Genomic DNA, 27,598 nt, shown 5'->3' on the forward strand with positions numbered 1-27,598 from the left:
TTTTTAGAACAAATAAAACTTTAAAAAAAAAAAACATCAAAAAAAGCAAATGGTTGCTTACTTCTGCAGAGGTGAAACGAGGAGGGGGAAGGGGGAGTCTGACACTGCGCCGCGCTCCCCTCACTTCTCCCCTGCAGAAGTAAGTAACCATTTGTTTTTTTACATATTTTTTTTTTTTTTAAATTCTTTCTTTTAAATATTTTTGAAAATATGCTAATATGTCTTCTTGCCCATACCGATCATCGTGGTTTCGGATGTGACAGGGTTTAAGGAACGCCCTGTATATATAATTATATTCTAATGAAATTGAGTTTTTTCCATGCATTTTTCATTTCCTCAGTTTTACTGTTCTACAATAAGACAAACCTGGAATGCTGTGCTGCGTTATCAGGTTGTACGGCACAAAACAGGGCCCTTCGGCATCCACCATCTTGTTCGCGAGTTGTTCGGACGCGACGATCGGCTTTGGCCCAATCTCGCAAGAGCACTGACCCCGGGCTCTCGACGCATTCGCATCTTCGGCCGCCGAGTCGTCGTCGTCGTCGTCGCTGCTGTCGCTTTGCACTTTGGCACCACCGACCGCAGTTACTTCACCGTTTTCGCATTGAGAATCGACAACTTTCACGTCTGCTTCTTTTTCGTCAAGTTCGCGGGTGCCTCCGGTCGTCTTCTGCCCGGTCTCGCATTGGAATTTGACTCTTTTCGCGGTGTCCCTAGTGCCGTGCACCGGGCACTTGTCGCTGAGGAGGATTTTTGCGTTTTTCGTTTTCGCGTCGATTTCCGAATTGTAGAACGCGACCTTTTCCTTCACTAGCTGTTCGATTTCTTCTCTGGTCATGTTCTCGAGGAACGGAACCTGGGCGATGTTCCAGAGCGAGCAAGGAACCTGGAAAAACAAAAAAAGGAAGTGGATCTCCCCGATTTTTGCCAGGTATTTTATGTCAAACTGGAAAGTTCTACGCGCAGTTCGGTGGAAGGGTAAGTTGTATTTAATTTCATTTAATTATTATTTTTTTATTTACATCGAGAACATAGTATCCATTAAATACAAAAGAGAAGAGAGAAAAAAAAATGATGTAAAATGAACACACATTTATTTATTTATATATACGCCCAATGGGCATTTTTAAGGACATATTTATACATAGAAAATTATTATAAAGGAAAGTAGAAAGACACAATGGTATATAGTAGTTAAATTTGGAGAAATAAAACTTATACTTTGTTTTTTGATACACTCACTTTATTTTTACCAACTAGTTTCGGTAACCAACTGTTACCTTCTTCCTTCCTAATTTTTCCTATAAAATCGAACTCTACTCTGAACGCAATTACCCCCTTCCCTTCCCTTCCCCCGTCTTAAACACAATTACCCCCTCCCTCATCCTTATCGACACCCACTAATTTGTTCACTGTTTCTTTTATGTGTGTTTAGTTATAAAAATACCCTGAAGAAGGTACCAGTTGGTTACCGAAACCAGTTGGTAAAAATAAAGTGAGTGTATCAAAAAACAAAGTATAAGTTTTATTTCTCCAAATTTAATTTAAAATGATACACAAAGTTATTGCAGAAAATATGGTATATAGTAGACTCGGTGGGAGTGGAAGCGGGAGAGAGGTATTTATAATTGAATTTGATTCAGTGATCGTTTGAAAGAAGACAACTTGTTATCAAAGAAATCAAGACTGGTATGTTTGTTGGCAGACCTAAGAATTCTGGGCACAGGGGAATGAAAACCATAGTTAGTTCTATGGAAATCAGTATGAAAGAGTAAGTTTTGTCTGAGGTTTCTAGTTGGGATATTTGATTTTATCGAGCTCAGTAGTTCAGGCGCATCGAAGAGTGAGTTGAGAATTTTAAACAGGACTAGAAGGTGGGATTTATTTCGACGGTCTTGAAGAAAAGATATATTTAAGCTAGTTTCTAACTCATTATACGTATATTGGTCTCCGGATAAGCCCAGCCTCCAGCCTATCTTTCTTAAAAATCGATGTTGAACTGATTAAATATTCTTGATGTGAACATCATAATATGGAGACCAGATAACAGAGGAATACTCTAGGTGCGGGCGAACTTCACATATTACAATTTAGAAATTGCCTTCCTAAAAGATATCCCACTGTCATGAAATACATTATGTATAAAAAGTACCCGGAAACTGGAAAAAAAACACATACATTGTTATTTATTCATCAAACTTTATTTTGTACTCTTCAAGGCTCCATCGAGTGCGATACAGCTGTGCAAACGTTTAACCCGATCCTTCATACACTGCTCATGGGCCGCCGGAGTGATCACCTTCAGCTCCTTCAGAGAATTTTGTTTGATGGCCTCAATCCTTTCAAAGCAACGACCCCGCAGTGGCAATTTTAGTATTTTAGTGTCCGTCAATCGTATTTATTGAGTTTTTGGCCTTATATTCGGCCACAATCGTAGCTCGGTGAGATTAGCGAGGAAGCATTTTCGGAACCAGTCTCGCAGCGACGCGTTTAATGTCCAAAATATCAGTCAAAATACCATGAGCTGACATTATCGATGTGTCACACTCTTGAGCCAACTCTCTAACACTGATATGGCAATTTCCAAGCTCTAATGTTTTGATTTTGTCGATGGCCGACTGGAGCGAGGCAAATCTTCGACGATTTCACGGCCCGCCTTGAACTCATTATACAACTTGTAAGCTTGTGTTTGGACATACACGAATCACCGAAGGCATTATTTAACATTTTTAATGAATCCGCAAATGAAATTTCGTTTGTGACACAAAATTTTAAACAAACGCGTTGTTCCACTATTTTTTCAATTGTAAAATTCGCCGAGCACATTCGAGGTCGTCTATTACTAACAGCTGCTGTAAACACACGGAGTGACAGATCGCGCTCTAAACAGACTCGGTTATTAAGGAAGAGGCTACCAAGTTAAAGACAACATTTTTTAGATTCCTTTGAATCGGTTCATTTAAGTCCAAATTCCGAGTACTTTTTGTAAGTAATGTATGGGTAGGTAGAACAATCTGTGACGCCTTTGTTGAAGATAATTATCAGGGACGGAGTTAATATTAACAGCTCCCTAGGAGTTTGAATCCAGTACTTGAAACTCGAAACATTGTTCTAACTTATATTTAGTCTGCATTAGTCGAAAAAATAAAATGTCCAATGATTTCTAGATTTTGTCTATTGATTTAACTAACAGACAGTTGGTATGATGATAGAGACTAACTTCAGGCTCTTGAGCCGTCATTTTTCAGTGGGGATCGCAAATTTTATGGACGTATATTGCGAGGAAAAAATGTGAAATTGGGTTTTAAATGTACCAAAACATATAAACATACATTACATCTTTCAAGATTCATTGTACTTACTCTAGTGTCTATCAGAGCCCTCTCCAAGTGAGGCGGCACCCGGTGGCAAGGGGGCAGCCAGTTGTCGTGCGGCTCGAACTTGCTGGCCACCATGCGCCCCCCCAGCGCCCTGCTTCGCCCGAGCCGGTACAGGTTCAAGTTGGACACCTCGAAGGGGAAGCAAAACAATGGCGATGCGTATTACGAGAGGTGAGAACATTTCAAGAGAAGGGAATACGGAAGTCTGGGCTCGAGAGGATATGCGGTGCCAGGCAGTTTAGAGAAGGGAATATGGAAGTCTAGGCTTAAGAGGATCTGTGGTGCCAGGCAGTTTAGATAAGGGAATATGGGAATACATACCTGTTTGCTTCGTAAATGTGACAACTTCCCCTCGTGAATGTTCTGGTAAGTGCAGTAGAGGTAGGTCGTGATGGCGTACTTGAGGAAACTGTCGCCGATGGTCTCCAGGCGCTCCAGGTTGATTCCGTCATTGGCGTTGGACATCGTCAGAGCCTGGAAATCGTATTATTATCATCATCGCGGATCCAACACTACGCAAGGCGGAGGTAGGCACTATCCGATAGTCTATGCTAAACTTCGTGTTTTGGCATGTGAAGTTTAGCATAGACCATTTTTCTAATATCGCCATTTTTTGACATTACAAAAACCCGATATTTGCTGGATATTTTAATCTTTTTTGCTTCACTGTATTCAGTTTTCAGCTTAAAATTGTTGTAAAAGATAGAAACTTGGAAATAAAAGTGTTTAAAATTATTTAAATACACTGTTTATTTTTGAGGTCTTCAAAATCAATTTAAGCTTAGGCAGGTACATTTATTTTCAACGCGACGTACATTTTTTTGTGCCTGGTTTTTTTTTACAATAAATAAAATAAACACTAAAATTGATCTACCTAACCTAACCTAACCTAACCTAACCTAACCTAACCCACTTACTCACTCAACTCGACTACAGCAAGACCTGGGCAGTATTCACAAATGGACTAAGAAATGTAGATTTGAAAGCTGTAAAACAACAAAAAGACCTCGGAATAACAATAACAGATGAGCAATATTTTGAGTTTGTCCAAATTTTTGTAGACAAGGACTGGATTTAACTCCCTGGGGAGCTGTTTATATTAACATATTACAACAGAGATGAAGAACATTTAAGAGAAGGTAATATGGAAGTCTAGGCATCTACAGGGCTTATGACCTGTCAATGGCTGGTTTAAGTGGCCACTGTACACACTGTGTAACATTCACCATTTTGCCCACATTTAAATAACATGTAACATTCACCATTCCGCCCATATCTTAATAACCAATGGTCATAGAATGATTGTCCTATGTTTGGGCTCCTCTATAGCTTGGCGCATTATTACTTTGAGTGGTACAAGCTGTTTGTTTACGTTAAAAAGTTAATATTTAAAAATTTACCTGCAAAATGACACTAGGGCTTGGGCCCGGATGGCTCTTCAAGTCCGGCTGGTAATCGAAGCTAAAATTGGTGTCGGAATCGCACGGCGAAAATTTCTCTAGATGCGAATTGGGCATCTCCATCGCGCGATGCGAACTCGCAACGTCTGCGTAGTCGGCGTCGAAGTACCGGTCTTCGAAATCTCGCATCCCGAAGAAGTTGTACTTTCGCCATTCGCAGGCGGGCAGCGAGTTCTTGACTTCGCGCAGAATCTTCATCTTGTTTTCTTCGAGGTCGCGCAACGAGATCTGGCCGTTTTTCAAGATGCCGTGTTCGCATTCGAGACTCGTTAATTCGTCATTTTCGTACGGGAACATTTCCTCGAAGAGTCGTATGATTTCGCATTCGCTGTACACTTTCTCGACGACTTCTGGGAAGGGGTTTGCTTTGTCGTCGTCTACGTCGCGCAAATCGACGACCAAATCGTTTGGAAACGGAGAATCGAGGGATTCATTTATTTCGGCATGCGAATTAGATTCGAGTTTAGGATCATTTGAAACTGTATCTATATTTTTAGTCGTATTAGCAACGGTTTCATCTCTTCCTGTTGCAATTGTTTCATTTGTTTGAGCTGTTGCTTCTTTTGTTTGTGCTGGTGATTCTTTTATTTGTGCTGTGGCTTCTCTTGTTTGTGCTGTTACTACTTTTATTTGTGCTGCTGTTTCTTTTGTTCGATTTGTTTGTGCTGTTGATGCTTTTGGGTCATCTGTTTTCGCTGTTATTTCATTCGTTTTTGTAGTTGAAAATGATTGGTTATAATTGTGGTAGTTGTGAAACGGAATAGTGTCGGAGAAATCTTCCATTTTGATTGCAGAGACGGGCTGATCGCACGAAATAAGTATGCCGCTACGAAGTAAATTTTCTTTGGTCAACTCTACCGAGCACTTATATTTCTCCATTACCTGCAAGCACAAAATGACTGAAATTGCAAGAATACGGCTGTTTACCGATCTCGGGCGGCATTTTAAGGGCTATGATGTTTAAATCAACGGGATATTGTAAAACGGGGTTATAAAATACAGCAAGGAAGGTTTCAGGAACGGGAATACATGAAAAGGGAGGAATCGATCATAACATGGAAAGGATTGAAAATGTTAAAACACCTAGATTATAAAAACAATAAAACGCTTTGCACTTACAGCCAATCTGCCAAACAAAATGGAATGAATTATGCTACTTACATAAATTATTAAATAATAAAGTAGACTCTTTTAACCTACTCTCCAAAATTAATCTCAATGTCCCCTTTCACGTGACAAGAAATAAGTATTTATTCCATCTGCCAGTCTGTAGCGCTAACTATGCACAACAGTCTTTCATCTATTGATATATTTTAAATGCCCCTTAATTTATTTAAAAATAAATTAAGACTTATTATTCCTGGCTGCGATACGATCCCACTTACTATTTAATGATGCACACACCTGAACACTTTCTCCCACACTAATACACATAAACACACATCTACACTTACTCTCATACAAATACACATAAACACATCCTTTTGTTGTAACACAATTTAATAATATGTATGATTCTTATTTAGAAACTTTGCTGGTCTGTCTTTAAACTGTATTTTTTTAAAAAATGTTATTATATCATTGTCGACTGTTTGTTTCTTTCAAATAAATAAAGTGTACCTAGAAAGGATTAAATAAAAGGTCATAAAATACATTTAAAAATGCTCAAAAGGTAATAAAATGTGTACATCTAGAAAGTCTCAAGGAATAGGTCACATACATCTAGAAAGGCTCGAGGAATAGGTCACATACATCAGGAAAGGCTCGAGGAATAGGTCACATACATCAAGAAAGGCTCGAGGAATAGGTCACATACATCAAGAAAGGCTCGAGGAATAGGTCACATACATCAAGAAAGGCTTGAGGAATAGGTCACATACATCAGGAAAGGCTCGAGGAATAGGTCACATACATCAGGAAAGGCTCGAGGAATAGGTCACATACATCAGGAAAGGCTCAAGGAATAGGTCACATACATCAAGAAGGGTTGAGGAATAGGTCACATACATCTAGAAAGGCTCGAGGAATAGGTCATATACATTAAGAAAGGCTCGAGGAATAGGTCACATACATCAAGAAAGGCTTGAGGAATAGGTCACATACATCAAGAAAGGCTTGAGGAATAGGTCACATACATCAGGAAAGGCTCGAGGAATAGGTCACATACATCAAGAAAGGCTTGAGGAATAGGTCACATACATCTAGAAAGGCTCGAGGAATAGGTCATATACATTAAGAAAGGCTCGAGGAATAGGTCACATACATCTAGAAAGGCTCGAGGAATGGGTCATATACATCAAGAAAGGCTCGAGGAATAGGTCATAAAATACAGCGAAAAATAAAGAAAGTTAAGAAATAGGACATTAGATAGTATACATTGAAAGGGTTATACCCTTCGGATATTTTTATCAGTTATGTTATCCATAGTGTTGAAGTGCTTTTTCTGTTTAGTTTTTTATTGTTTACTTTTTAGCACAAACACAAACAAATTTACTACTATGCTCAATGTTTGTTTTTTTAAATTTATTGATAATTTTAAGTTGTTAGAATTTCACTCGTCCATGCACTTTGTAGCTAGTAATCTAGGTAAATGTGATCAACTATCAAATATCCAAATTTAGTAAATGAGGTCTATAATTCCAACCGTCCATGCGCTCAGTAGCTGCGAGACTTGTTGTTATCTAACTTCTATTTTTATAAATTTGTTTTTTATTTAATTTTTTTAAATATGACTAAATCTCTAAACTTTATTGTCAAATAAAAAATGTAAATAGGGGCTAGATTTCTTATTGTCTATGCGCTCTGTAGCTGCAAGACGTGCTGTAATCTAGCTCCTGTATATCATAATTGGAGACGAGAAACAAGAATCCCAACCGTCCATGCGCTCTGTAGCTGCAAGACGTGGTGGGATATTTATTTATTGTACAGCGCCCTTGAGGCGATTTTCATAAAAACGGCGCTATATAAATTATCAAAATATGTATATATTTATATATATAATTCATTTAAACTAAGTATAGATTCTAATAAAATAGTTCACCAACCATTTTGGTTTCTTCGTCTTTGGGATCTTCTCTTCCGTAGAAGAACTGGAGAAAGTCCTCGGCGGATTGCCTCTCTTCCTCGAGCTGCTTCTCCAGGTCGGCGGGGTCTTCTGGAAGCGGGCAAGGAAGGGCCGGAGCGACTTCTATAGCCTCGGCCTCATTGCCAGACTTAAACTCTATTCTGATTCCTCCTAAAATATATCATTTCATCATATAAAATACTTGACAAACTGTTGGACTGTCTATTACTCGTATTATACAATGCTATCATTCGCATACCGATTCGCATCCCAAGAAACTACCAAATGTTCAGTCCTAATTACTACTGTGGTAAATAATGAGGACCATGTCAAAAGGAACAGTAATTTGATATTCAATGATGTTGATTTTATTAGTACACAAAATGTTCAACAATATTTCATTTCTCACCCTTTTCCGTAACAGGCATGCTCGGTATTGAGTCTTCATCAACCGTGTCTTCATCAGATGTCAAAATTTCATCGCCGGACCCCTCAAAATCACTGAAAATTAGGGAAACATTGCTTTACACTGAAAATTTGAGATACATTGCCTTTACAATGAAAATGTTAAATATTTCTCAAAACTAAGATTTGGGATACAAAATGCGATCTCTCAGGCGAATGTGTAGAAAAATTATGCACGATAGATGCACAAATGTTGAGATCCGTACATTATGTAAGGCTGAGATAAGTATTATTACTCTGCGCTGGTTTGGGAGCGAATGGACAGTGGAAAAACGGCTAAAAATATTTACAACACGAATGTTGATGGATGCCAAAATAAAGAAAGACCGAGAAAGACATGGCATGACCAAATCCAACAAAAACTTGAAGATAGACATGTTAAGTCGGAATAATCGCCGCGCGTGATAGAGTGATGTGGTGTTCTATTCTCTCTTGATTGAAAAAAATTTGGGATACATTGCTTTACAATGAAAATTTGGGATACATTGGTTTACAATGAAAATTTGGGATACATTGCTTTACAATGAAAATTTGGGATACATTGCTTTACAATGAAAATTTGGGATTCATTGCTTTACAATTTTTGATGTTCCATCATTGAAGGGACAAGTAAAATTCAATATTCCGGTCGTAAGTTGAGAAACAAGGAAGTACTGTTCATCAATCAGCATAGAACAAACTACGGCCTTAATTCTCCAATGACCCGTCTTTGTCGTATTGTTAACTCAAGACAAGATATGGACTTTTTTGGTTTAAGTTTACAGCGGTTTAAACGAGCACTAAATAAAAAGTCCAGATCTTGTCTCGATGTCCCTTATGTTTGTCAATGCTACTTTTCTTCTTTTTTTTATGTTTTCAACTATCCTTTTATTGTAATATTTAAACCTTATAAATTTTATACATGGACAATGTCCGTTAATAAATAAATAAATACAATGAAAATTCGGGATACATTACTTTAAAATAAATACATAAAATTTTACGTAAAAATATATCAACAATGTTTTGAGCATGTCCAAATGACTGCAGCTCTTTTACTTCACAAAAGTCAACAGATGGAAGAGTTGAGGAAACGTGGATGTTCAAACATAGGCAGAATGGTGAATGTTACACAGTGTGTAAAGTGGCCACTTAAACTAGCCAATGACAGGTTATAAGCCCTGTAAATGCCTAGACTCCCATATTCCCTTCCCGAAAATGTTTTCCCTCTCTGTTACAACAAATTTAAATATAAATATATATCGTAAGAGTGGCTGCATTACCTGGATATGTAGGAGATATCGCTGTCAGCAACGGAATATTTTCTATTATAATTCTGTCTTTTGGGAGATGCTGCTAAACTCCAATCAGCTCCTGGAAAAATTAAATAATGAAATAAAAATTAAAATATAGACAGGACAGTTTACATATTACTGTACCTCACGAGACAGACAGTTCACACGTTATTGTACATCGTAAGACAGACAGTTCCCATGTCACTGCACCTCGTGAGACAGACAGTTCACACATCACTGTACCTTGTGAAACCGAGAGTTTCGACCCCGCCCCAATGTCTTCATCCTCGCAACTGTCCTCAATATTGTCCGGAACGGAGGCGGCCATCTCGTTCGTCCACATCCCCACCTCGAAAACGTCGCCAGTCTCCTGAAATTAAATGCAACCGTCAATTAATTGTATTTTTAATATCCCGTGTCCGGGCGAATTTTTTAAAAAGAAATATAAAATTAAATTCAATTTGTTGCGACAGAGAGCGAAAACATTTTTGAGAAGGAAATATGGAAGTCTAGGCATTTACAGGGTTTATGACCTGTCACTGGCTGGTTTAAGTGGCCACTTTACACACTGTGTAACATTCACCATTCTGCCTATGTTTAACCATCCACATTTCCTCGACTCTTCCATCTGTTGACTTTTGTGAATTAAAAGAGCTGAAACTTTAATCATGCCGGGTGAGATGCATCACAAGTCATAAGTCCCGTAAATGCCTCTAGACTTACATATTTCCTACTCAAAAATATTTTTCTTCTCCGTTACTATAAATTTAGATCTGAATAACTCCCTGGGGGAGGAAATCCGGCCAGTCTGCGAGCATTTGGACATACTCGAAACATTGTCGAATTAACTAACTGGTTAACGAATAAGTATAAAAATTGGAATATTGTTTTCAGGCATTGCCTAGTAGGTGAATCGGTTCAGCCCGATGAATCTCACCCGCATGATAAAGGTTTCAGCTCTTTTACTTCGCAAAAGTTAACAGATGGAAGCGTTGAGGAGACAGTGTGTAAAGTGGCCACTTGAACCAGCCAATGACAGGTCATAAGGCCTGTAAATTCATAGACTTCCATAGAACTCTTTACAACTCTCGACTCGACTCGAGAGTGGCTCGATGATTTGGGGGCCGCATGAACTGAAGTACTCATGATAGAGAAAATCTCTAAATGAGAGAGTGCAGGTATTATCTACGCCTTTACGCGACCGAGTCTCTCCAGGATATGCTCGGCTACAACAGTTTAGAGACTAGAAGGAATGTGCATTTGACTACACATTTTAATCCATTGCTGCGCGGTATGGTCGATAATCCTGAGATTATGAGGAGCATGGGTTTGTATGTTCCTGATAATTACCTAAGACCTCGTCCGCGTACCCTGCCGACGGTTATGCCCATTGAAAGGGCTTCCGTTTAGCTGAACGACATCGCTCTGGATGTTGATCTGTTCCACGTATCCGAAGGGGTTTTCCGGAGCAGCATTCTCCTACTACTTTGACAAGAGTCTCCTTCAAGTATTTTTTTGTTTTTTTATTTTTAGAATATAATTAATGAATTGAATTGACTTCTTTTCTCAAAAGTTTTTTCCCTCTCAGTTGCAATCAATATTTAAAAACTCACGGTTAATTCTGCATTGTCTTTTTCTTTGGTGACGTCTGATGACTCTTGCTTGAGGTCATCGGAGCTCTTCGCCAACTGGTCAGATGCGACTTCGCGAGGAATCTCCTCTTCGGAAGTTTTTACGATGCCCTCGGCTGCAAAGGCGTCTGAAAAAAACGATACAAAAGTAGATTCTAGAAAGTAAGCTCATTTTGGTGTAGTGGCCAACCTGTTTGCCTACCATGCGAGAGGTTTCGAGAGGTTCGATTTCCGACATCATCATTCCCTTTCCGCACCTAATGGTACACCAATCGCAGTGCATCTTGATATGAAGGTAAGATGATCAGTCATATGTTCCAGAAAATATATATTTTTTTTTTAAATTAATATTCGCGTTTTTATGATTTACTAAAATATTTCATTTTGAGGGCCATTTTACAATTCGCCAATTCAGTTCCCTATACACCATTAGGTGTAAAAATGGAATGAAGAAGAAGAAAGCATCTATAGGGTTTAAGTGGCACACTGTACTGATCAACAGACAGACAACACCGAAAGATCAAAGAATTGAAGGAATATAGATATTCAAATGTAGGCAGAATGGTGAATGTGGCGACTTATATTCGTACATTCTTATGATTTACCCGAATGTTTCGATTTTAGGGCCATTTTCGACAAGTTGTAAATAATTAAATGTTGGAAAATGGGAATCAAGGTGGGGTAGAGTGGAATTCGAACCGAGGACCTTTGAGCCGTGAGTCTGAGACACTAGCCGCGGGACCATAGCTTGACGGCGACACAATCGAACCCGAGACCCCTTGCATGGTAGCCGAACACGCTGACCACTACACCACGAGGCCGAGAAATCGATTCCTGACATGTTTGACATGAAATATTTATTTAAAAAATAATATTTTGTATACCCTGGGTTGGCACTTGAAGCGTAGGACTGAACATCTTACTTTCATGTAACAAAAAAAAATCTGCGATTGGTGTAGCAATCCAGTGCCCTATGCACCATTAGTTGCGGAAAGGGAATGGTACGGTGGTGAAACGATTTATTTTTAAGTTAAGGTGATCAGTCTTACGCTTCACATACCCCAAAGCCCTTTTAAAGACCAATCGATATTTCCCTATTGTTAACAAATTACAACAGCCGGCCTCCGTGGTGTAGTGGTCAAGACGCTTGACTCACGCACGGAAGGTTCCGGGTTCGATTCCCGGTGAGAACACAAAAATTAAAATGTGATTTTTCTCAAGCCTGGGTGCTCTGTGATGTAAAACACCACTGTAATTAGGCCTCCTGGCCTGTTGTGGTGCAAAAAAAAAAAAAAATGTAAATGTAAAAAAAAAAACAGAGATGAAGAACATTTTAGAGAAGGTAATATAGAAGTCAAGACATCTACAGAGCTTATGACCTGTAATTGGCAAAATCTCATCTCTGTAGTAATATGTTAATATTAACAGTTACCCAGGGAGTTGAATCCAGTACTGGTCTACAAGAATTTGGACAAACTCAAAATATATTTCCCTATTGTATCTTTGTATCTGAAACTTCCCAGCCAAGTCAACAGTACCCTCATTATAGGAGGCTGCTGCGTCCGTTCTCCGATTTCAATATTACTTATGAAATCAAGCCACCCTACACCCGATGATCTCCTCGAGCGCTCACTCTCGAAGCTCTCGATTGGCATTCTAATATCGTCGGGGTAGTTACCTGACGCGGGGTCGCCTCTCTTCCCTTCTCCCTCGCGAAGGACGTCCGCCAGGCTCCAGCCAAAGTCCAGCGCGGGCCAGTGGAAGCTCGGGTCGGGCCGCGCCCTCCCGAGAGCCACGACGGCGGCCACAGAGCGCCGTATCTCATCGGCCAGGAGAAGACTGTTGATCCTGGGGATTTTTCATTTATAATTTTTAAGAACCCGACACACGTTGTCGTTGGCTCGCCTGCTATTAGCTTGGGAAAAGACTTTTCATTGATAAGTAGGTACCTAGATACTTGTTTATGATTAAATTTCAAAACTAAAAATTATTAATATTTAAATATTGAATTTAAGTAGGTACCTAGGTACTTGTTTATGGTTGAATTCCAAAACATAAAATGATTATTTTTGCAAATGTCAAACTCGGCTCTTCTCACCAATAGCGGTGCACTTTATTCATGAATGCGATTTTCAAAAATGTATTGAATGTCAGTTAACATTATTTTAGTATTACCAAAAATCCAGTAAAAATATACGCGTGGAAAGAAATTATAAGTAATGAAAGGAAACAATCTGATTGGGATCCATAAAAAGCTAATGTTGTTTGTAAACATTCAAAAACAAACTTTATCAAGCACAAAAAATGGATTCTCGTCGACTGCAACGCCGGTAGGTCGATGAAAAGTAGATTTATGCTTCTAGCTTTTTTTTTACAAATTTGATTGAAAATTTTTATATCTAAGAACACGCGCAGCGCAATCATCTACATTTTGCCGAAAACCGCACGTAAACCCGTTTAGGAGTTCAGTGACATCACACATACAGAAGAATTATATATTTGAAGATTACTATTTTACATACATATGTCTTGAGGTAATTTCTTCTTACCTACCCTTTAATTTGAGAAAATCAGTGGTATATATTTTATTTATTTGGATAACCAACAGCTATAATTATCTTATATATATATATATAAAACAAATAAGCCAATTACAGGTTTTCACAAGTAGCATCGCAGTGAGTTAAAAAAGATTCTCGAACATAAAATGAATAGTAATTAAATGTAAATTCAAAAGAAAAGAAAAAATACTAGGAATTATTTCGAAAGCAAACGCCGTACGTCATTAAGATTGTTTTGCAAATAAATCTATGTTTAATGATTTATTTATTACATTAGCTCGCGCTCTGATTTGTGTTTTTTCAAGATAGACTTCTTGAAGCTCATCATCGCATTCTGTTCATCCAAATGATACAGATCCCCCAGTGAAAAGCTCACCGAAAAAAACGGATCATAGCGGACGCCATAGGACCATTCTAAGGTCAGTTTTCCGTATTTATTTTTTTGACAGGATATGATTTGTCGTTTGTATGAACTGCTGGCGTACAAACAACTAAACGCATCGCTTTAAAAAGTATAATAAGATTAAAGGTGCTATTTCCACGCACCGGAGGTTTTTAACAGTTGTTGTAACATTTTCTTTACAAAACATGACATTGATGTGCATTTATATTTATTTAAGAAGTTAAAGTTGACTAAATATCTACGCTTTTCTATGAAGAAAGGAGGGAAGGAAAGAGGTAGGAGAAAGGAAAAACTCACATATTCAGGAAGTGAAATTTCTTACGTAATTTTAATGTAAATAAAGTGAATAAAAATGCCCACTTCAAGGCGATTATAAACTCCAATAAATTCCGATTCAAGCAAAAAATGCTCGCAAAATGATTTTTATGACTTTTGACTATTACCAAGACGGTACGCTTAACGATCGTCTTTATTTATCTACTGAGCGATTACAAAGCCGGCTCTATTAACGTCTCGATACACACACTTATAAAGATAGTAAAACAGACGGAAAAATATGATAACTAATAATGTTTTTATAGTGACATTTTTTATGTCTAGATTCTGCCCTATTAACAAATAGGGCAGAATCTAGCCACATTATTTTTCGCATCTAGGCATTCGTTTTCCAAACTGGTTAACAAAAAATTATGCCGGAATTTAATTCTACTTCAAAATTGACTTATTTCTTTCATATTTTTAATAGGCTTTTAAGAAAAAAAGTGCCATCCTCAGAATGATAAATGTAAGAGGTGTAGGTAAGGGTTGTATTGTTCCCAATACAACACCTACCTACTGGCCACAAGGTACCCCCACATGCCTAGACCAACAGGCCATTCTTCAGCTAGCCTCCTCTGCAGACACTTGTCCACTTGTTACTATTGTTCCTCTGTATATCTTGTAAATATACCACACTAATTATAAAGAAGAGTTTTACTATAAGACCACCAAGGCCACCCCATAACAAATAAAATTAAATAAATTAATGAAAAAATTGTTCGGTGGAACAATTTTTTTTACATTTTTAATGTGCAGATATGTGTTTTGACGGGTATTAGACCTGTCGGTACAAACCGATGTAATTACATTTAAACTTGATGGCGGGGGAATCAATAGTGTATCTTCGTAATCGCTTGAGAGAATTCACGTCCTTATTTTCCCATCATAATTAAAGCCCCGTGCTCGGAGGGATTGGAGGAACCCCCCCACCTCTCAGAAGAGGAATGTCAAAATGTTTGTAGTCATTACCTGTACAAAACGCAAGGAAGTGCCACAGCGGCTCTCCAGAGGGCCCCCCTGAAGGGGTGCGTGTGGCATAGTTCCGGAACTAGTATCTGTTTCTGCTCCAGGGATTCACGTTTCGCTTTCTTCGTACGCTCCGACGATGTCGGCAGAGCGACACCTTTGCGATTCACGAATCTAGAAACGAAAACACAGTTAAAACTCCAAAGAAAAAGCGAGGAAGTTTGGTGCTAAAGGGAATTAAATATGAAAAATTTTTCTTCATTACTCCCTTTCCGCATCTAATGGTGCATAGGGCACTGCACTGGTACACCAATCGCAGCGTATCTTGATCATTTGTGTTACATGAAGGGAAGATAATCAGTCCTACGCTTCAGGTACCAGCCGGGGACTATGAAATATTCTAGTGTAAACAGACTTTTAAATAAATATTGCATATGAACCATGTCGGGATTCGAACCCAAGACCTCTTGCATGGTAGGCAAACCCGCTGACCATTACACCACGAGGCCGACAATATATTCTTATAAATGTATTGCCTAGTACGCGAAATAATTCGATCAGATGAATCTCTTTGCAAAAATAAAGGTCTCAGCTCTTTAACTTCACTAAAGCCAACAGATGGAAGAATTAAAGAAATACGGATGTTCAAACATAGGCACAGTGTGTAAAGTGGCCACTTAAACCAGCCAATGATAGGTCATAAGCAATGTAAATGCCTAGACTTCCATATACCCACCTCTAAAATATTCTCCATTTCTGTTGTAATTTGTTGATATTAATGACTCCCGAGGGGGTGAACTCCAGTCTTTTGTCTACAAAAATTTGAACAAACTCAAAATATTGACACAAATTCTTCCAATCCGAATGTTGTGATAGATTTCCAGTTTACAGGAAGCTAACTGACCAATCAGCTGAACTGAAGCAAACTAGCGACGTCACACGCGAAGTAATTTTACAATTACAAAACATAAATCAACAAGCGACATACCGTGGAGTGAGGAGATTCAGTCTCGCAGATGTGTGGTCGACGTCCAGGAGAGGTTGGTCCGGCTGCGTTATCCGAACCCCGTATTTGTGACGATAGTAGGCTTCGAAGGTGGCGTGCTGGGCGGAGGGAAAGGCCGACAGGGGCGACAGCTGGTGGCAGATCTCCGCCACGTAGAAGTACTGCAAGGATAAAACGGCCATATTATATTTCGGAGTCCGGGAGGAATCATCATCATCATAAGCTCGACAGCTCCGGGTGGGCCTCGGCTGAATCCAGGAGTCTCCTCCACTCTTGCCGGTCTGCTGCTCTTCCTTTCCAGTTCCACACTTCCGACATTGTCATATCTGCACTGATGCAGTCCGTGAAAACCATAGAATTAAGAATAGTCCAGAAGGAGCGTAGAACCATATTTGAATACATCGGACTGTGTCCGAAGATCCTCCCACTATGCCCTACTTTCACTGCGCGCATTCGTGATGTCGCCGCGTAATGTTGCACGATGGGAAAAAATATAATCATAACACAAATGTAAGGTAAAAAAAAATAAGCAATCTGTTAATTTCTCTAAAATTTTATTGTGCACGCGGAAACATTGATAGACACAACAGAGTAGATAAGTCATTTAATAAGAGTAATTGAATTAATGAATTTTGAACTAAAAATATAAAACAAATTTTATTTTACATGAAACTGATATTTTTATAACATGCTAAATAATATTTGATGTTTTAAAGATAATGTCGGTCAAATGTCCACCACAGTGTTCTTTAATCCGAGGTCCAATTTTCATTATTTCTCTCATTTGATGAGCAAAGTAGGGTAAAAAAATTACTACCCTGACAACACTAACAAAATGTCCATTTTGTTTTCTTTGGCAATCTGACAGATGGAGAAATATTTACATTTTTAAGTAATGCATTTGCTACTTAGATACACATTTGCTACTTACAAATAAAATATGATCCCATCCTATTTCTTTAAGATCCCAGCAGTATTGAACACTTTAAAACGACACAACACGGCGTATTTGCATTCAAACCGGGAGTTGCGTACGGAGCGACGTCTACAAAGAAACTAATGGGTCAAAACAGTCGCCTTCTGTTTGATGCTCGTATGCGGTTTTTTGACTATTCATAATTCTATGTCAAAAACCTTCTTTCTGGAAGGCGTACGAAAGCTTGTGGCTTTCTGGACCGAGCATTGCTGAAGTAGTAACAAATACTTGGTTAAGGAAAAGTATGATAAAAAAATTGGATTGAATCTCACCTGAGGTTGATCCTGATTCCTGTACCACGGCATAACAACAGCATCTCTATACTTTTCATAGTCGAAGACGAACACTTCACCCGGAGCTAGGTGTGGATTTGGCATTTCTTCCAAAACATCCTCTTCTTCTTCCACACCATTAACACCTGAATTCCCATCTTCACTTGACTTCTGGAGATCCACTTCTGAAACCGTATCACTGCCAATATTTTTCACTTCATTTGCGCTGAGATCTTTTTCGACTGTCCCGACGATATGTTTTGCATCTGATTCAAGAACTAATTTATCCTGACTGTCGATTTTTTCTTCCTTTTGGCTTACAATACCCAAACAAGAATCAAATTCTTGTTTTTCATTGACTTCGGAATTTGAACATCCGTCAATTCTACCACCTTTTTCAACATCTGTATCATTTTTGCTTTTTTGGCTGTCAGATCTTTCGTCTGCATTGTAACCTTCGATACCAATATTTGCAGAAATTTCAAAATTGCTTTCGTTCGACGCTTTTTCATCTTTAACAACACAGTTTTTACCTGTATAGTCGATGCTTTTTTTTACAATGCCCAAACAAGAATCAATTCCTTGTTTTTCATTGACTTCGGAATTTAAACATCCGTCAATTCTACCACTTTTTTCAACATCTGTATCATTTTTGCTTTTTTGGCAGTCAGAACTTTCATCTGCCTCAAAACCAATATGTGCAGATATTTCAAAATTGCTTTCCTTAGGCGATGTTCCATCTATTACCTTACAGTTTTTACCAATATAGTCAATGTTATTTTTTACAATGCCCAAACAAGAATCAATTTCTTGTTTTTCCTCGACTTCGGGATTTAAACATCCGTCAATTCTATTACTTTTTTCAACAACGGAATTTTTACTATTTTGACTGTCAGACCTTTCTTCTGCATTGTTACCATCAACACCAATTTCTGCAGAAATTCCAAAATTGCTTTCCTTAGAAGCTTTTTCATCTATTACAGCACAGGTTTTACCTATACTGTCATTCTTTTTTTTTGCACTAACATCATCGGAATTAATATATTTTTCATCTACACCATTTCCCACATCATTATTAGTAGAATTATGAAGCTTATCATCAATTTCAATACTGTCTTTACATGTTTCTGGATTTTTTACTTGATTTCCATCATTTTTTTCTTTTTCGGTTGTGAAATTTTCATTATCTTTGGTGTCATTGCAACAATCATTTAACTCTTGAATGTCTCTCAACTCTTCCAAAGGTGCAGATAATGCATTGGCAATTGTATCTTTGGCGACGCTTTCGCATTGGTTGTAAATCAGTTCCAAAAATTTCCAATCCACAACTACAGTCATCGATCCATCGCCATCCATAACTGGAAAATAAAAACAGGCGATTAATTTGAGGCGATTATCAAAGCACTTTGATTCAATACCTTTGGTCGTGGGCATATTAAGTACCATTGACCGTGTGATAATTACCTTTGGTGGTATGAACATTGAGTAGTGATCATTGCCTTTGGCCGTGCGAACATCGGGCAGTGATCATTACCGTCGGCGACGTGAACATTGAGCAGTGATAATTACCTTTGGTCGTGGGCACCACGTAGTACGAGTTGCGCTTCTGCCTGCCATTGGCGTCGAACACCATGAGGTGATTATGCACGCGCAACACTTCGGAGAACGTGTAGCGCATGAAGCGGTGCACGAGCCGCACGCGCGCCGCGCTCAAGCGGACGCGCGCACTCATACGCTCGAGACTCACGCGGACCTCGCCCGAGCGAGTGAACATGGGGAACGTGGGGATCTGGAAACAGAGAGACGTGCGTGAGCGATGAGGGCGGGCTTTGTTTTGTTTAGTTTCTCTTGCCGCTTACTTTTATATTTGCAATTGCCAAACACATCACTTGACTATATGTATGTTATTTTTAAACAGACAGTAAATTTTTTTTTAAAAATTAGTTAGAATTTCATCTGTTTTTCATTATATTATGACTGCACACTAAAACTCTTCTAACATAAACATCAACTATGGTTAGGGTCTAGATTTCTAACTGTCCATGTGTTCTGTAGCTGCAGGATATGGTCTGCTGGTTTTAGGGGATTCACCACATTTGCTCGAGTGACGAGGAAACCACAGAAAACTATCTAAAGTCTAGATCAGTGGGAAGACCCAGGCTGAGATGGGAGGATGAAGAGATAAAGGATGCAGCGCAGTTTCTCGGAGTCGGAGGCGAAAGTTGCAGGAGGCCAAAGCTCGATACGGGCTGAAGCGCCATCGGAGAGAGAGAGAGGCATTACAGGGCTTATGACCTGCCATTGGTGGGTTTAAGCGGCCCTTTACACACTATGTAACATCCACCACTTTGCCTATCTTGAAATATCAACATTTCATCAACTCGTAGATTGATAAACAATGAAGCACTGTTCATCGATCAGCATAGTACAAACTATAGCCTTAATTCTCCAATGACCCGTCTTTGTCGTATTGTTAACTCGAGACAAGATCATCTGGACTTTTTGGTTGAAGTTTACAGGGATTTAAACGAGCACTAAATAAATAGTCCAGATCTTGTCTCGATGTCCCTTATGTTTGTCAATGCTTCTTTTCTTCTTTTTTTTATGTTTTAAACTATTCTTTTATTGTAATATTTAAACCCTATAAATTGTATACATGGACAATGTCCGTTAATAAATAAATAAATAAATAACTCTTCCATCTGTCGACATTTGTAAAGTAAAGCTAAAACCTTTATCATGTGGGCGAGATTCATCCGGCAGTGGCCACTTGAATCATCCGATGACGGGTCACAGCCCCTGAAAATGCCTTGACTTAAATATTCCCTTCCCGAAAATGTTTTCTTTATCTGTTGCAACAAATTTAGACCTACACAACTCTCTAAGGAGGAAATCCAGCCTGTCTACAAACATTCGGACATACTAAAAACATTGTCGATAAAACTAACTGGTATAAGAATAAGTACAAAAATTGGAAAATTGTTTTCAGGCGTGTCCTAGTGGGTGAATTAGTTCAACGTGATAAAGGTTTCAGCTCTTTTGCTTCACAAAAGTCAACAGATGAAAGAGTTGAGGAAATGTGGATGTTCAAGCATGGGTAGAATAGTGAATGTTACACGCACCAGCGGATGACAGATCAAAAGCCCTGTAAATGCCTAGATTTCTATAATCCCTTCTTAAAAATGTATTTTCTCAGCTATAATAAATTTAGGTCTAAATAACTCCCTAGTGGGGAAATCCAGCGTGCCTTCAAACATTTGGACATACTTAAAACGTTGTTGATGGTTTGAAGGGTACATTTTATTTTTTTTGAAAGTTTTTATTACAAATGGTGGCGTCAGAGTTTAAAATTAAGTATCATTTGAGCGACGCATTCCGAAGCCGGAAAGATGTCTCCTGTTCTCTCGCTTTAAATTAAGACGTAAATAAATGTGACTTTACCCGCTGTATGGGCTTGCGCGTGAGAATGGCGAAGCCCTCCTTGTAGGCCTGAGGCGGATGCAACTTTCGCCCGCGCGTGTTGTGACGTTCGGGCAGGGGAACGGCCAGTGAGGCCTTCACCGCGTACGCGAGACAGGGCTGGCCCGCGATAGGACGGCAGTCGGAGAGAGACTTGGCCACCTGAAATTAAAAAGGATTAAAAGTCGTGCGAGGTCTGCCAGATTGGGGTGGAGCCGACGCTTCCCTAAAAATTACCTCACAGTACCAGATTTTTTGGTCTAATTAGGTATGATTTAAGGGGCATTCCATGAAAACTGGGAATCTGGTGGCCACAAAGATCCTCCAGGCATCCCTCCAGTTAGTCAGGTTCTTATCCCAAAGTTCTGACATGAACTCTGGAACGATCGTTATTTGAGTGAGACTACTGGAAGTATAACTATAATCATAGTCCTAACGCTCCTATATACCTGCGTGAAAAATTTCAACGCTTATCAGTTCATGGATTACCTCTTCGTTCTAATTCTCGAGGCACTCTCCTAATATCCACAATTCCTCTTTCTTCTCTAACTCATATAGTGTCCATGCGGCTCGACCGTGGAATCATCTCCCATCCACCATCAGAGATGTTACTACATTATCTCTGTTTAAATCAAGTCTGAAGAAACATCTCCTATCTCTTCCTTAATCTTTCCTCCTTTCCTCCTTTCCTCTTTCCTCTTTTTTTCCTTTTTCCCATTGATTAATAGTTTTAATTTAAGGTAATTTATTACGTTTATTTCTATTTTTATATATCTTTAGCTTTTTAATCTTTTTTTCTATTGAATATGTTCTGTGACTTGAATTATAAAAAAAAAAACTTTTATTTAATTCGTTGGTTGGAAGAAATTGCCATTTGACAATAAGCCCGCCAATGTACAAATAACATTATGTACCAAAAGTTAAATAAATATAACTAAAATGTTTTTCCCTACCATTTTCCATACCTATTATTTCAGGAGAATGCAGAATACTGGCTACGAGCTCACCCAAATGCTTACGGGTCATGGTGGGTTCACGAGCTACTTGCATCGTTTCAAGCTCTCCGAGATCGACAGCTGTCCATGGGACGGTGAAACTCCTCAAGATGTCCCTCACCTGTTGATGCATTGCCGCTTTTTCAGCTTTCAGAGACAACAGCTGGAGGCGCGATGCAGAAGCCTCGGTGAAGATCTACGCGACATTCCATCGACGATAGGTAATAAAGAACTCACACGAGAGGTAGTATTATACATGGTCAAAATTGTGCAGGCTATTGGTAAAATAAACCAAAGAAGGGAACGAAACACCGAACACTCTTCTAGTGGAACGGAAGGCCTGTTGACTGCTGTCAACAGGCCGGCTTCTCCTGAAGAATTTTAAGTGGTTACCACTTCACATGAGCTAGCTGAGAAGTTCCTGATTGGCCCACTCTAGAATATCCTTCCTGATCCAAAAACTAAGCTAAAATTTAAAGTAATTTAACTGCAGAAAAAAACCCATATAAAAAAATAAAAAGGCTCTCGGGAGGCATCCGCGTGAAAGTGAATGGATACTGACCTTTTTATAGTAATACTGTTTCCTTTTGGTAGTGCCCGGACGCGCTTCCAAGGCACCGTCGCACATGTTGAGGTCAGAGGTGGGGGGGAGGCTCAACCAATCAGGCTCCAAAGCTTTGAAATTCTCTTTACCTGGAAATAATCCAAACACACGGTCAGCTCGCACAGTCAGCCCGACAAGTCAGCTCAACTCGGTCACTCGGTTGTAAAACGCGACATAATACAATTTATATTAATAAACACACCTTCGAACACTCGACATCATTTCTTCTGACAATCTCAAACTGGGGTAGAAGCTTCACAACCTTCAGCAACCTAAACCCCACACAAGTATCAGTCAGGGCTTTCATCGTATTATGTCAGATTACAAATTTATTATTCTTTTTAGTCATTTGCTCTTGGATGAGCAGTCGTGGTCACATTGGCAGGAGGGAAGCACGTCGTTAAGCTTATTAAAAGAAGAAGATGAATTATAAACCTTGTACATTATATAAAAAATAAATGTTTCAAAGTTACCTATCGGCATCAAGCTGTCATCCAGTTCTCCGGACAGGTGGAGGGCTCGGCACACTTGCAGGGCGGCTACCCTCCGCGCCAGGACGCGAGTCGGCATCGGGTGGCCCTGACACGAGAAGATAAACTACAGTAAAACCCCCGTTTTGCGTTTTTCCAGAGAGCTTCTTTTACTTCACAAAAGTCAACAGATGGAAGAGTTGAAGAAATGTGGATGTTCAAACATGGGCTGAATGGTGAATGTTACACAGTGTGTAAAGTGGCCACTTAAACCAGCCAATGACAGGTCATAAGCCCTGTAAATGCCTAGACTTCCATATTCCCTTCTCAAAAACGTTTTCCCTCTCTGTTGAAATAAATTTAAACTTCAACTCTTGATCGCCGTAACACTTGCGCGACATAATCCATTATTTATTCGCCATGTAATAAATACAGGCACCTCGTGTCTTCTGTCAATCTCCAACTGGGGTAGGAGCTCCAACCCTCAACGATAAAATCCTACATACATATAAGGGCGGGCATATTGCCTTGGGGCAATTTCTTCCTACCTACCCGAACCGTTCAGTTTGAGAAAATTGGACATGGACATATTCTAGGTGATTATGCAGAATCTTATAACTTTATACGAAATTTAAAAGAAAAATTAACTAAAAATTTACACTATACTATGAAGAGAAGAGAGGAGAGGGGACGGGAAGGAAAGAAGAAGGAGAAAGCTATTCGCCAAACATTCTTGTCCATTCTACCTAAGGCAGCCGATTAAAAGAAGAGAGGAGACTCGACAGAGGCCTGAGATTAAATACAATAAAAATACAAGGCAAAACTCACCACGATTTGGCATTTCAGGGGACAGTTGATGGGGAGGCGAATGCTGCACACAAAAAGAACTTTGTCTCTAAAAACTATGGATTCTATTGTCCATAAGGGCACTAATCGTGTGAAGGAATCTGATGGCAGCTTTGCGCAGTATCTAAAATGGAAGTAAAGTTACATTAGAATTATTTCACACCAGCAGCTATTGAGCTGATGCGTTGTGCTTTAAACCCCATTGTCCCCAATTCCACCTCAATCCCAAGAAAAACTTCCTTTCCAGCAGGGTAGTTTCAGACTGAAATAAATTGCCAAGTCTAGTTGTTACAAATTATTATGTGGGTATGCATTGGTCAAGTATTGTCACAACTTCTACATCCTTTGTACCCACAACCACTGTTTACTTCCCGCACCAGTATCTTTTGATCATCCGCCACATTGAGACCTGGTGTCGTACATCGCGTTTATTTTGTTAAACGTGTGCTGCATCATAAACTTTGTTTCCACCAACCACCAGTGTTGAGCTCCACCACGGTGCCTGCCCTCGTGTTGGTGCAGCTCGCAAGTGACCAGTCAAACCACAGCAAGTTCATCAAGAACGAAGATAAGGTTAGTGGCCTCCATTCCTAATCCATCGCATTCGTTGGGGTTGTGACCGATTGACACTGAAAACCGCATATCGAGGATACTCATTTATTTTATTAAAATTAAATACTGTCCACTCCGCTAAATAATATCGTTGAAGCCCTAGGGCTTCGCCCCGCATCAGTGTGGGAATTCGTTTTCCCACCACTAGTTGTCCATTTTCTTTCGGTCAACCGATTCAAAAACCATTTGGATGCTCTTTTGAAGGAAGAACTTGGACAAAAAGCGGTACACGAGATATAGTCTATCTATCTATCTGTGTCTAGTATACGAAATTTAGGTATTATACTTGACATTAAACATTCTTTTACAATTCACATTGAACTTGTTATTAATAAATCCTTAAAACTCCTTGGATTTATTAACAGAAGCACAACTGACTTCAAAAATATCAATACCCTTAAAACTCTCTTCTGTTCCCTAGTTCGCCCGCACCTAGAGTATTCCTCTGTTATCTGGTCTCCAGATTATGATGTTCACATCAAGAATATTAAATCAGTTCAACATCGATTTTTGAGAAAGATAGGCTGGAGGTTGGGCTTATCCAGAGACCAATATACGTATAATGAGCTGGAAACATGCTTAAATATATCTTCTCTTCAAGATCGTCGAAATAAATCCGACCTTCTAGTCCTATTTAAAATTCTGAACTCACTCTTTAATGGGCCTGAACTACTGAGCTCGATAAAATCAAATATAAACCTCAGACAAAACTGACTCTTTCATACCGATAACCATAGAACTAACTATAGTTTTCATTCCCCTATGCCCAGAGTTCTCAGGTCTCCCAACAAACATACCAGTCTTGATTGCTTTGATAACAAGTTGTCTTCTTTCAAACGATCACTGAATCAAATTCAATTATAAACACCGCTCTCCCGCTTTCACTCCCACCGAGTCTACTATATACGATTGAGTCTTTCTACTTTTTTATAATAATTTTCTATGTATAAATATGTCCTTAAAAATGCCCATTCAGCAAAGGCGCCTGCCTATAATGAATAGAAATAATATTTTTTTTAAAGTGTGCCAATCACTTTCTCAGAAAGGCCATTCCATCACTCCACAAGTCGGTTTGTCGGGAAGTTCTTCCTTATGTTGGATGGGGTGGAGTTATTATTATTAGTGAACATTGATTTCAACTTGAGTCCGAGTCTCCGCGATCCGACATGCCACGCGAAGAAAAAATTACCTGTTAAGCAACTGGACGGCTTGCGCCAGCGACACGGCCTGCGTCGCCGGCCTGTACGCTTCGAGGAGCGTAGTGAACTTGGCCGCGTGGAGTTCTTCCGAGGGGCCCGGCTCTGACCAGCTGCATTTTCGCACCAGCATCTGCAAGGATGAATCGTCGAGATTTTCAGTCAGCCCGTGAATCCAGTTAGCCGGGATTCGAGCCCGGGACCTCTGGTGTAATTGGCGAACGCGCCAACCACTGCACTAAGAGGCGCACTTATCTCGATTATTAAAGTAAACTTAATATTCACATTTGATTTATTCAACACTTTATATACATATACAATATATAAACATATAAGGGGCATATTGCCTGAAGGCAATTTCTTCCTACCAACTCAAATCGTTCAGTTTGAGAAAATTACAAGTACATGGACAAATTTTGGGTAATTATGCGGAATCTTATAACTTTATACAAAATTCAAAATAAAATTAACTAAAAATTTACACTATACTATGAAGAGAGGAGAGAAGAGGGGATGGAAAGGAAAGAAGAAGGAGAAAGGAACAACTCACAAATTAAGATAGTGACATTTCAATCTTGATTTAAAACCGGCCTAGGAATTGCTGGAGTCACTTTTAACATGATGCGTGTTGTCTGGAACTCTAGTTTATTCTCGGTCAAAACGAAATGCTGATTATTTAACTCTTGTATAATGCCAGTAGTCCTATATGGGGGCGAATCTTGGCACCTTACCAAAGCTCAAAACACCAAACTTCTGAGTTTTGAGAGTAAGTGCTCGAGGAGAATATTAGGTATAAGGTGGTTCAATTTTATAACTAACATTGAAGTCCGAGAACGGACACAGCAGCCTCTTATAGCGAGCGTCTCGAGGATGCGGCGATGGACCTGGCTCGGACACGCGCTGCGCACGCCTCGGGAGAACCTGAGCCCGAGTTGCCTCTTCTTTAAACCTGCGGACTCACGCCGTCCTGGAAGGCCGTCGATGAAGATCTTTCGACTTTATTCGGCGAAACTAAGGGGCGCTGGATTGACGAGGGACAAGGCGAAAATGCTGCCTGGCTATAAGGTCTCCTGGAGGCAACTGGTGATGTCCGCATGCTCCACTCGGGAGCGGATGTGGAAAAGAAAAAAGAAGATAATTTATGTGTTTTTTTCATATTTTTGTTTGAGACGAGATGTTTTTAAACTAGCAGATAACAGCTGGCGCTAGGGAATTCAGCCCTCCGGGGCTCGATTAATCGGCCCTTCAGGCCTCAATCGCACGGCAAAATACGATAACTACGACTGCTTATTTATTAGCGCCTTTTACCTTTTCGATTTGGGCGTAATAGGCAAGCGCCGTGACCAGTGAATCGGGGTTAGAGGGGGCCATCAGCGCGTACAGAGATTTGGCCGCGCGGGCGCGCGCGCGGCTCGCCGCGTATGATCTATACCTGCGAAAAATTCAAAGAGAAAATATTTATAATATAACATGGAAAGTTCGGTGCCAAGGGAAATTGGTAAAAATTAGAGCCTTTAATTGTGCAGCCAAGTTTCTCCAAAATGTACGAACTATTTTAAAATGGCACAGGCTCATGTGACCAATGACCGATCCATTATAATTTTGTTATGGGTTGTGATTTTTGGAAATTTTTAGTGTGT

At 39.5% G+C, this 27,598-nt stretch overlaps 1 protein-coding gene across 1 annotated transcript in view; it reads right to left on the bottom strand.

Moving 5' to 3' along the window:
- The window catches only part of Dcr-1 (Endoribonuclease Dcr-1), a 63,178-nt gene that overhangs the window by 13,838 nt on the left and 21,742 nt on the right, over positions 1–27,598 (bottom strand). The window contains exons 13-32 of the mRNA XM_088239497.1: positions 27,267–27,390; positions 25,952–26,091; positions 24,133–24,274; positions 23,308–23,413; positions 22,793–22,923; positions 21,218–21,397; positions 19,346–19,565; positions 17,777–19,134; positions 16,511–16,689; positions 15,526–15,696; positions 12,953–13,122; positions 11,257–11,402; positions 9,887–10,013; positions 9,632–9,722; positions 8,314–8,405; positions 7,885–8,075; positions 4,781–5,722; positions 3,702–3,854; positions 3,363–3,509; positions 367–886 (exon numbers count right to left, since the gene is read on the bottom strand). Coding sequence (XP_088095623.1) covers positions 367–886; positions 3,363–3,509; positions 3,702–3,854; positions 4,781–5,722; positions 7,885–8,075; positions 8,314–8,405; positions 9,632–9,722; positions 9,887–10,013; positions 11,257–11,402; positions 12,953–13,122; positions 15,526–15,696; positions 16,511–16,689; positions 17,777–19,134; positions 19,346–19,565; positions 21,218–21,397; positions 22,793–22,923; positions 23,308–23,413; positions 24,133–24,274; positions 25,952–26,091; positions 27,267–27,390 — 5,330 coding nt within the window. The remainder of the gene's footprint in view (positions 1–366; positions 887–3,362; positions 3,510–3,701; positions 3,855–4,780; positions 5,723–7,884; positions 8,076–8,313; positions 8,406–9,631; positions 9,723–9,886; positions 10,014–11,256; positions 11,403–12,952; positions 13,123–15,525; positions 15,697–16,510; positions 16,690–17,776; positions 19,135–19,345; positions 19,566–21,217; positions 21,398–22,792; positions 22,924–23,307; positions 23,414–24,132; positions 24,275–25,951; positions 26,092–27,266; positions 27,391–27,598) is intronic.

Source organism: Micrasema longulum, unplaced genomic scaffold (genome assembly GCF_059751315.1).
Source record: "Micrasema longulum isolate JH-2025_06_02 unplaced genomic scaffold, ASM5975131v1 h1tg000116l, whole genome shotgun sequence".
NCBI lineage: Eukaryota > Metazoa > Arthropoda > Insecta > Trichoptera > Brachycentridae > Micrasema > Micrasema longulum.